At 58.4% G+C, this 10,101-nt stretch overlaps 2 protein-coding genes across 4 annotated transcripts in view; one reads left to right on the top strand and one right to left on the bottom strand.

Moving 5' to 3' along the window:
• Positions 1-6,140, top strand: part of LOC102836561 (isocitrate dehydrogenase [NAD] subunit gamma 1, mitochondrial-like) — a 6,982-nt gene extending 842 nt beyond the window's left edge. The window contains exons 2-13 of the mRNA XM_006877187.1: positions 2,924-2,965; positions 3,185-3,196; positions 3,359-3,456; positions 3,563-3,675; positions 3,978-4,038; positions 4,132-4,264; positions 4,421-4,554; positions 4,698-4,800; positions 4,878-5,024; positions 5,685-5,779; positions 5,863-5,923; positions 6,039-6,140. Of these exons, the coding sequence (XP_006877249.1) occupies positions 2,924-2,965; positions 3,185-3,196; positions 3,359-3,456; positions 3,563-3,675; positions 3,978-4,038; positions 4,132-4,264; positions 4,421-4,554; positions 4,698-4,800; positions 4,878-5,024; positions 5,685-5,779; positions 5,863-5,923; positions 6,039-6,140 (1,101 nt within the window). The remainder of the gene's footprint in view (positions 1-2,923; positions 2,966-3,184; positions 3,197-3,358; positions 3,457-3,562; positions 3,676-3,977; positions 4,039-4,131; positions 4,265-4,420; positions 4,555-4,697; positions 4,801-4,877; positions 5,025-5,684; positions 5,780-5,862; positions 5,924-6,038) is intronic.
• Positions 6,141-6,471: 331 nt separating this feature from the next.
• Positions 6,472-10,088, bottom strand: SRPK3 (SRSF protein kinase 3). 3 transcript variants are annotated; one of them, XM_006877185.1, is made up of 16 exons: positions 10,039-10,088; positions 9,842-9,972; positions 9,570-9,678; positions 9,383-9,470; positions 9,142-9,229; positions 8,854-8,960; positions 8,603-8,768; positions 8,501-8,526; positions 8,295-8,297; positions 7,994-8,123; positions 7,692-7,931; positions 7,515-7,615; positions 7,052-7,159; positions 6,911-6,980; positions 6,742-6,834; positions 6,472-6,656 (listed from the first exon to the last, which is right to left on the bottom strand). In XM_006877185.1, exons 1-16 carry the CDS (start codon positions 10,086-10,088, stop codon positions 6,472-6,474), a joined length of 1,695 nt encoding a protein of 564 aa, XP_006877247.1. The 3 variants fall into 3 exon arrangements, with proteins under 3 accessions (XP_006877247.1, XP_006877248.1, XP_006877246.1); XM_006877186.1 differs by lacking the exon at positions 8,295-8,297 and having other exon boundaries at positions 7,692-7,798; positions 7,883-7,931; XM_006877184.1 differs by lacking the exon at positions 8,295-8,297.
• Between the last annotated feature and the right edge of the window lie 13 nt (positions 10,089-10,101).

Genomic DNA, 10,101 nt, shown 5'->3' with positions numbered 1-10,101 from the left:
CCCCCGGCCCTTTCTTGTGGACTTTTTTGTGGAGGATCGGGTTTGGCCAGCCTCCCTCCCACCCCCATCGGCCCTAGAATCGGGGGAGCAGGGGTTTCACCGGGCCACTTAGCCCTCAGTGGGGTGGAAACCGCGCACGCTTGAAGCAGCAGTGGGCCAGCCTTTTCCCTGGTGGACAGGAAGTATGACCTCCAATGGGTTTCCCCATTGACCCTGTGCATGGCTTTAGGCCAGTCCCCTCCACTCTTTGGGCTCCAGTTTTCCCTCTGCCCAGTGAGGGGAGGGGACATCGTGTTTCAACGTCCCCTGTCAATTCTGACTTTTTCAGACGTGTGGCTTTCTTCCTGCACTTCCTCGCCCCAACCCAAACACACTGCCATTGAGTCTTTTCCGACTCATAGGACCCTATGTAGGGTTTCCGAGACTTGGTCCAGCCTGTGGCCCTGGTAGGGAAATTCCTCTAGAGAAATCCCAGGTTTTTGGTCCTACTGGCTGGAATCTTGCAGGAAACCATTCAGGCATCCTTTGCCCTTGGTCCAGCAGAAACCAGCACCGTACAGAGGAGCATCAGTTTGGTCTGGGCTTGTCTCAGGTGGCTTGGCTGAGGATGGGCTGACAGTTCCTTAGTGGGATCATTTGCTGACTTGGTTGGTAGCTTCCAGGTTGCCTGGTTGAGGGTCAAGTCTGGGCAATGCCCTGAGAAAGGCAGATCCCGAGAGGCCTAGCTTTGAGGTCACAGCTGAAAGGAACATGTGGGGAGTGGCTCGGGCTGCTGGCGATGATGTGATCCGCTCCTGGTGGCAGAAAACCCACAGCAGGATCGGCCTCACTAGGGACTGAGTGACCCTTCCCTCACTGGGCCCATCAGCAGCCTCCATCTGTGGTGCACGGATTAGGATGGCAGCTAGCGAGGCTGAGCCCCAAAGCCCACCACCTCATACTTCATATTCTGATATCCTTGTTCATTCTGGAAATGGTCCTTGTGTGCAAGGTCTAGGGAACCAGATGAATATGACCTCTGCTCTAAAAGGGGCTTAGAGGTTGGGAGAAAGCATGACTGCCACATGAAGGGAGATGGCTTCAGGACAGGCTCCCTGGGGAGGAGCTGTGCAAGCCACCTGCCATTGGCGCTGCTAACTGAAAGGTCTCCTAGGAAAAATGATGTGACTGTCACTTCCATAAGGATCTCCTTGCGGGCCAGTTCTTTGTTGCTATAACAGAAATGTTACAAGTCAGGGCTTTAACGAACAGAATTGCTTCTCTCAGTTTGGTGGTGGTGGTGGTGTGCCGTGGAGTGGGTTCCGACTCATAGCGAACCTACATAGGGTTTCCAAGGCTTTAAGTCTTTACAGGAGCAGAAAGCCTCATTTTTCTCCTGTGGAACGGCTGGTAATTTTGAACTTCTGACCCTGAGGTTAGCAGCCCGACTCGTAACCACTACGTTACCAGAGCACCTTTGTTGTTCAGTGCCATCAAGTCAATTCTGACTCATAGTGATCCTGTATAGGGTTTCTGAGGAACAGCTGGTGGATTTGAACCACTGACCCTGTGGTCGGCAGTCAAGTGCTTATCGTATAGTGCCACACCAGGACCAAATCCAAATGCAGTGGTGCAGCTCTGGGGACGGTCCCTGTCTCCTTCCAGTGTCTGTAGGCCTGGCATTCCTTGGGCATCTCTATCTGCATTGGCATCAGTCTTCCCCTAGTTCTTAGAGTTTCTCAGTGCACAGACCCTAGGTCCAAACGATGTGCTCCACTCTCAGCTCTTCTTTTCCTCTGATCTCTGTTCGCTGCCCTGGTGTGGCATTGGAGGACGAGCACTGCACTGCGAACTGCAAGGTTGGCGGTTTAAAACCACTAGCTGATCTCAGAAACCCTATGAGTCATGACCAGTTGGAGGGCACGAAACAAGAAGATGAGAACATGTTTCGGGTCACACCCCAGGGAAGCTCCGTTGTGATGGGATTACTGCCCACTTTCAATCCTCCTCTAGGTTAATCCCATCCTGAGGGAGCATTACATAATTGCTCTGTCCCATCCCACATGGCTGCCAAGCCACTGAGAATCATGTGCCAGTCAAGGTGACGGATATTTTGGGGGACCCAAGTCAATCTATGGCAGTTGCTGTAAGTTGGAATCGGGGTTGGTTGCTTTGGGATCCATAGGGAGAAATCTAGAAGAAAGGCAGTGCCTCCAAGTGCTTCTCAGCTGCCACTTGGCAGTTATCACCTGATGCCAGAGAATCGCAGGTTTAAGTGTCAGCAGAGATCCCCTCATGACTCCTGCACCATAGAAAGTTGGGGGCCCAGTTGCCTCCAGAGGCTTCTAGACTGCCAGCAGGAAGTGCTGGCTTGTTGGGAAGTGGCTCTGGTATCTTCTTCGCCTTTGGCAGAAGCTCTGCGACTGCCCAGGGAGACACGTGGCAGGGCATCCCCTGCAGTGGACCTTCCCATTTGATAGCCCTGTCCCCAGCTCTGGGCCAGTAGTCAGCATTCCTTTGGGTGAGCCTTCCTATCTGTCCTGCCTCTTGGGGGCTGAATTTTAACTGTGCTGGCCTCGGGATAGGTGCCTCACCGTGTGCCGTGTCCTGGTCTCTGTGTCCTGGTTCTGTGGTGGGCTTGTGTCGCTTGGCTGATAAGGAAGAATGAAAATGAAAATTCTCATTGTAGTGGTCTTGTGATTTATTCTAAAGTTTCCCTTATGGGACCACGGTAAATGTACCAATTTTTCAACGTTGCAACTCCCACTGCCCAGGAATCATTGGATGAAAATGAATCTTAGTCAAAAAAGAAAAGGGACCCAGGAATGGTTTCCAAAGACCCGCTCACTCAGGGCTGTTGGCCAGAGCCATGTCCTGGGCTGCTGCTGTTCTGAGGCTGGCGGGGCTTGAAGGGCTGACAAGTAACTTGCACTGTCTCTGTCAGGTTCTCGGTGGCTGTGAGCCCCCCCGGAGGAGCGTATCCTCGGTAAGTGTGAACCTTTTCACTCCCTGTCCCTCAGTGTCCTTCTGTCTGAGGTGTGGTGTGCGGGGCCTGCTTACCCCACCCCTTACTTGAATTGAGCTAGACAGGAGAGCCTGAAAAAAACACCCCGCTTCCCCAGACAGCTGCCCTTCCCTCCCACAGCAGCCGTGTGCCACTAACCTTGCCTTTTTTCCCGTCTTCTTCCTTCCCAACTCTCTCTAGCAACCAACAATTGTGAGTTCTCTTCTCTTGGGCTTTCTGGTGGGCTCAGGAGGTGCCAGGCAGGGTGGGGTATGGTGGTGGGGGAAATGTTCAGGAAGCAGTCTGCCCTGGACTGGTCTCTCTGGCTGGCTAGTGGGAGAAGGGAGCCTGCCTTTACCCCAACCCTCCCTGCAGCCTCCTTCGGCGAAGTATGGTGGGCGGCACACAGTGACAATGATCCCTGGGGACGGCATCGGGCCAGAGCTCATGCTACATGTCAAGTCTGTGTTCAGGTAGGGAGCCCAGCCAGGGGGGCGTTTGGGAGGAGGGGCAGCTTGGCAGGTTTCCCAAGTTGGGACAGGGTGGCTGGTGGCTGCCCTGACTTTGGCACGACCTCAGACATGCGTGTGTGCCGGTGGACTTTGAGGAGGTGCACGTGAGCTCCACTGCTGACGAGGAGGACATCCGGAATGCCATCATGGCTATCCGGCGGAACCGCGTGGCCCTGAAGGGTGAGCACTCAGCATGGGCACCCAGCTCCTTGGGGCTCCCAGGGGCTTCTGCACACTCTGCTGCGCTCCCTCCCTCCCCCTCTGTCCCTGAGCTCCGGCTTCATGTGGGGCCTTACAGTAACCTTGAGCGAGGTCACCTTGCTGGCCAGCTTCCCATCACCATTCGTCATCGAGGGCCTCCTGTGTGTCAGTGATCCGTCCAGGTCCTTGGAACGTACCACTGAATTAGGCCCCTGGGGCAGGGTGTAGGGACTGGTGGTGTGGCTTAACTGGTGGGACCCCTTGCCTTGTTTTGGCTCTAGGCAACATCGAAACTAACCACAACCTGCCACCATCTCATAAATCCCGAAACAACATCCTTCGGTAAGGTCAAGTGCACAGCGGGAACGGGGTGGGGGTGGGGCGCTCAGTCAAGCCCGGGTTCTACTCTCTGTTTGCCGCACCCCCCCTCCTTAGCACCAGCCTGGATCTGTATGCCAACGTCATCCACTGTAAGAGTCTGCCAGGGGTGGTGACCCGGCACAAGGACATTGACATCCTCATTGTCCGGGAGAACACCGAGGGCGAATACAGCAGCCTGGAGCATGAGGTGGGAGGTTGGGCCCTCAGGCACTAGAAGGGGGCACTACTTACTGTAACAGGCAGCCAGGGAGGAGCCTCCCCTGTCTGTCGGTCGGTCGGTCGGTCGGCCACTGGCCAGCTGTGGCTGTGTTGGGGACAGGCCCCTCTGCCCTCTCTTCCCCAGAGTGTGGCTGGAGTGGTGGAGAGCCTGAAGATCATCACCAAGGCCAAGTCCCTGCGCATCGCTGACTACGCCTTCAAGCTGGCCCAGGAGAGCGGCCGCAAAAAAGTGACCGCTGTGCACAAGGCCAACATCATGTATGCCGCCCCTCCCCCTCCCGGGGCCACCTACCAAGGGCTGCACACCCGCTCTTCAGCCAGGACCTCGCCACAGGCCAGACTGGGGGAGGTGGGACAGAATCGAGGCCCCCTGTCCACACCCTGTCCCGTCTCGCCCTCAGGAAGCTGGGTGACGGACTCTTCCTCCAGTGCTGCCGGGAGGTGGCTGCCCACTACCCCCAGATCACCTTTGAGAACATGATCGTGGACAATACCACCATGCAGGTAGTCAGCGGGCCTGGGGGCCTGGGGCTGCTCTCCTACTTCTGAGGCAGGCCCTTAGCCTCCTGCTTGTCGTGCAGTTGGTGTCCCGGCCCCAGCAGTTTGACGTCATGGTGATGCCGAACCTTTACGGCAACATTGTCAACAACGTCTGTGCTGGGCTGGTTGGGGGCCCAGGCCTTGTGGCTGGGGCCAACTATGGCCACGTGTATGCGGTGTTCGAGACGGTGAGTGCTTGGGGGGCATGAGGGCGTCTTTGTAAATGGCCATTCCCATCACGGTGTCCATCATGTCCCGGTCCTTGTCCTCCCCAGCCCTAGGTGGCCACTAGTCTGTGTTTGCAGCTCTGTTGTCAGGCAGGGCTCCATTTCTCTGTCTGACCGAGTGCCATGCCATTGTATGGATGGAGCACTCTTGTTGCTCCATTTGAAGGGTTTTACCGTGATTGAAATTAAGGTAAGTCAATGTTACGGGAATCAGGTTTGAAAACACGTAGCGACGATGGTTGTACCCACATGGTGAATGTGTTTAACGCCACTGAATGGTTCACTTCAAAGTGCTTCTGATGGTGAATGTTGTGGGTCTCTTACCATGACTTTTGTGTGTCTATATATGAAATGAGCCATTTTAAGTGCCTAATGCATTGTCATCGAGGGCATTCACAAAGTGGTGCAAATCCACCTCTGTCTTATTCCAGAATGTTCTGTCACTCAGAAGGAAACCCCGTGTCCATTAGCAGTCACTCCCCAGCCCCATTGCCCTAGCCCCTCCAGCCAACCACTGGCCTGCTTTCTGTCTGAATTGGCCTGTTCTGGACATTTCATATCCACGCACGTGAATGCAGTCTGCCATTCTCCATGCACCCTCTTGCATTTGGCCTCTCCCAGGCTACCAGGAACACAGGCAAGAGTATCGCCAAGAAAAACATCGCCAATCCGACAGCAACATTGTTGGCAAGCTGCATGATGCTAGACCACCTCAAGTAAGTGGTTTCTTCATGCAGGGCCCTAATGCCTGCCCTGGCCAGTCCCCTAGACCCTGAGACTGACCTCTTCCTACCTGTAGGCTCCACTCCTACGCCACCTCCATCCGCAAGGCAGTCTTGGCGTCCATGGACAATGAGAACGTGAGCTGCTCCTTGTCTTCCCCTGCTGCCCCACCCTGCCCCGCCCTGCCCTGCCCTGCCTGGTGGGATTCTGCCTCTCTGGTCGCCTCATGCCCAAGTGTGTCTTCTTCTGCAGATGCATACCCCAGACATCGGGGGCCAGGGCACCACATCTGAGGCCATCCAGGACATTATCCGCCACATCCGCATCATCAATGGCCGGGCTGTGGAGGCCTAACTGCCCCCAGACCGCTGCTCTGCCCAGTCCCAGCCCCCCTCGAAATCCCCAGCAGCTGGGGCCGCCCCAACTACAGAATAAAGCGGCCTCTGCTCCCAACCTGGCCTTGCTGCGTCTCTCCTAGGCAGGGCAGTCACCCCACTCAGGATGCCAGCGCGGCAGTTCCAACTTTATTAAGAAAAGAAACACACTGTTCCATTAGACCACCTGCTCCCACATCTGCCCTAGGCATGGGGGGTGAGGGTCCGCCCCCAACCAGGTGGGAAGAGGGCACCCTGCTTCCTTGAAGGCACTGGGGCTTGGGTAAGCCCGAGGCTCAGACCCCGAGAGGCTAGGGGTTGAGCCAGGGGTGTTGCAGACAGTCGGCGGCGCTGGCCCGCTTCTCCGGGAGGTACTCCATCATAGGCAGTAGAAAGGCGCTGAACTGGGTAGCCTGCTCTAAGGGCCACTCGTACTTCTCCATCAGCACCTCGTACAGGCCCCAGTGCCGGAGGTTGTGGATGTGCCGAAGCTCTCCTGGGGGTGGGGCCAGCGTCAGGCTCTGTCCCTGCGCACGATGGCCAGGAAGGACCCCAAACTCCCCACGCACCCCGGGCCCCACCTCTCCGGTTGAAGAACTCTCGGGAATACCGGCCTGAGAGGGCGAACACTGGGGGGATGTCTCCCAGGAGCTCCACAATGTGAGCGATGTGGTCTGCAGAAACAGGAGGTTGGGCCCTGCCGGGCTCCCACAGGCCCCCCAACTGAGCCCCTTGCCTGCCTGTACCTACCCTCATCCCGGCTGTAGTCTTCTCCAGAGTGGGGTTCGAACAGGTAGTCGCCAGTGGCCAGCTCAAAGGCCTGGAACAATGAGAGGATGAGGTCACTGCAGGGGCCCCGCCCTGAGCCCTCCATCTTGCCCCCTTCCCTACCATGCAGGCTGTGCTCCAGATATCGGCTGGGGGCCCATATTCGGCGCCGATCAGGACCTCCACAGCCCGGTACTGGCGAGTCTGGATGTCCTCTGTGAAATGCTTGTGCTGTAGGGAAAGACGAGAGCCCAAGGCATCTTTGAGGAGCTAGTTGGAGGGCACACTATGCTCCCTGGTTCACCCAGGAGGAAATGAGCCAGTGCCCCAAGTAATGGTGACCCCTCAGGGCCAATGAATGGATTGATGAAGGAGCCCACAGCCGGTGTGCACCAGGGCACCCTTCTCTGTTGTGTCCCCTTCAGGCAGGCCACCCAGCCTTTCAGATAGGGTACTGCAGTGTGCAGACAGGGTGCAGGGAGGCTGAGGAGACAAGCTTAGAAGATGGGGAGTGGGGTGCACAAGTCAGGGCCCTGGCCCCCTTCCCAGCAGGGCCTCCCAAGAACAAGGCTGGGCCCCCTCCTACCACCCAGCAGGCGTTGCCCAGATCTGCGATTTTGATCTTGATCTTGTCTGCATTTTGTGGCTCCAGGGGGTTCACCAGGAGGCTTGAAGCACCAAAGGGCACTGGGGGAGGGAGAGCCTGGGGTGAGCAGACCCACCCCAGCCTATAGCACCCCTTCCCCATCTCCAGCTCACTTACTGCTAGGTGAAAGGAGGCCCCCTGTCTCCCGCTGGTTGGATGACCCTGAGAGGACAGAGCTCGAGGCAGCAGAGAAGAGAGAGCCAGAGAAGCCGGAGGTCTGTGAGCTGGGGCTGAGGCTGCGTGCCCCGCCTGGGGCTGGCGACGAGGAGGCTGGCGAGGGGCCTGTCCCGGCCCCCCCGGGGTGGCACCCAGAAGAAGAGGTGGAGCCGCTGCCGCCCTCTAGTCTCGAGTTGGTGTCTAGACACACAGGAGGAGAGGGGAGTTAGGGGAATCACTGACCTGAGCGTCCTGGGTCCTGCCCCCTGCCAAGCCCTCACCCTCCATGGCGTCCAGCTTCTGCAGGTCCCGCAGTCGCTCCTCCAGCAGCCGCTTCTGCTGCTTCCGTTTGCGTCGGAGCTTCTTTCTCTTGTTCTTGGGCAGCTTTCCGATCTGCCAGTGGAGCCGGGGTTACCCAGAAAGTCCCCGCATAGCCCAAGGGAGACCTCCCAGCTCCCAGGGTCTCGCCAGGAGCCTAGGCCACCTCACAGTCCCTCAGGGGGGTCCTAGCACCTTCTTGGCCTCCACCCACACAACCTCAACTCCTGTGTCCCTGTCCCACACCTGCTGCCCACTGGGCTTACTATGGCCGGTGCCACTCAGGAGTGAGGCCCCTAGGGCCTGGGCACCCTTCTGTTGTGTCCCCTTCAGTCAGGCCACCCCAGTCTTTCAGATAGGGTACTGCAGTGTACGGACAGGGATGCGGAGAAGAGGAGGCAAGCTTAGAAGATGGGGAGTAGGGTGCATGATAAGAGGACGCTCCAACTTACCAAGATCTCCTGGGGGGCAGTGCTGACTGCGGGGAAGGGAGAAACAGACTCAGGCCGGGCTGAGGCCCCATGGCCCCAGCCCAAGTGCCAAGCGCCTAGTACCTGTGGAGCGAGATGGGGGCAAGCCCCCTGACTGCTGCCACTCAGTGGCCTCGGCAGCCAGGCGCCTGATGTACGCGTCCCCCACACACAGCAGGATGTTTTCAGGCTTGATGTCTGTGTGGATGATCTTGCACTTGGTGTGAAGGTAGTCCAGGCCATGCAGCACCTGAAGAGAGCCACCGGCGGATCTGGTGGGGCCCGGGCCGGCCACGCCCCTGCCGAGCCAGTGCCCGCAGGCCATGCTTGCTCACCTGCCTCACGATGCTCTTCACGCAGGGTACAGGCAGGCCCTGATAGTTGGACTTGATGATCCATTTGAGAAGCTGATGTCCCAGGACTTCTAGCACCATGCACACATCTGGGGCTGTGAGTGAAGGCTGGCATCCTGCTGCCAGGAGAGCCCCAAGGCTTCAGTTGGGATCACACTGTGTGCGTCATTACTTATAGCGCCCCTGAAGTGCCCACTCCCAGATGACACTTTGCCACCTTAGTGACCAAGTACAGCCCCAGAGTCCAGCACCCCATCACACAAAGGATACGGACACCATTAACCCCAGAGATCCTGAAGTCATCAATAAGCTGGACGATAGTTTCTCTTTTGGGGTCACTGGGGTCACTGTCCCGCACCTGGATCAGAAGCCAAGGGGCCAAGATGGCTCCAGCCCCTCGCCAGTGGCCCCCTGAGGCCCCTCCCCCCTCGTGGGCCCCAGTAGTCCTGGCCTCCGGGGCCTGTCCTGGGCCCAGGCAGGCCGGCCAGCCCTGCAGGGGGAGGGGCCTCACACATTTCAGGAGTTTGATCTCATCCACAGCTGTCTCCGTGTAATGCCCCGCGCTCTTCACCACTTTCAGGGCCACAAACCGCTTGCGCCTGCAATGAGACCCGCGTCTGCTGTGGCCCTGGCCAGCTGGGTGGGGTGCAGTCCTGTGGCCCTGAGTGTGGGGGCGGGGAGGCTCATGGGCCACTCACTGAATGTCCCAGCAAAGCCAGACGGTGGAGAAGTGGCCCCAGCCCAGCTTGCGCACCACGTGGTACCTCCCATTGAACAGGTCACCAATCTTCACTGGGTAGTAGCCACCTGGCAAGGGAGTCCACAGATCATGGTAAGCCTGCCTCCCTCCCCAGGCCCCCAGGGAGCTCCCTGCCGACCCTCTGCCACCTCAGGCCCTGTGCTGGGGCCCCCTCCCAGGCTTGGGGCCCCGTCCCAGCAGCGGCCGTCTTGGGGCCAGCTCTGGCCTCACCCTTGCAGTAGTCCTTGGGGTCTTCCTGCTCCTCGTCATCGGAGCCCAGAAGCCCCTGCAGCATCCGTGGCACTGGCGCAGCCGGGGCCAACTCCGAGCCGGAGGACTCAGGCCCACAGGAGGCCTGTGAACTGGCGGTGGGTGACAGTGAGCTTGGAGAAACACCAGGAACCCCACGGTGCCGGGACGGGCCCTACCTGCTGCTGCTACCGCTGTCCCCGCCGCCACCACCCACGCTGGCGCTCATCCCGGCTGGGCCG

Source organism: Chrysochloris asiatica, unplaced genomic scaffold (assembly GCF_000296735.1).
Source record: "Chrysochloris asiatica unplaced genomic scaffold, ChrAsi1.0 scaffold00445, whole genome shotgun sequence".
Taxonomy (NCBI): domain Eukaryota; kingdom Metazoa; phylum Chordata; class Mammalia; order Afrosoricida; family Chrysochloridae; genus Chrysochloris; species Chrysochloris asiatica.
Note: the sequence above shows the minus strand (reverse complement) of the source record. Positions and strands in the feature narration are given on the sequence as shown.

Bases quoted from the DNA above. Each gene is read 5' to 3' on its own strand.
- SRPK3 (XM_006877185.1), bottom strand. From the start codon at position 10,088: ATGAGCGCCAGCGTGGGTGGTGGCGGCGGGGACAGCGGTAGCAGCAGC. The intron at 9,973-10,038 runs GTAGGGCCCGTC...ACCCACCGCCAG, and splicing joins GACAGCGGTAGCAGCAGCAG to TTCACAGGCCTCCTGTGGGC. The intron at 8,527-8,602 runs GTACTAGGCGCT...CCTTCCCCGCAG, and splicing joins GCCCCCATCTCGCTCCACAG to TCAGCACTGCCCCCCAGGAG.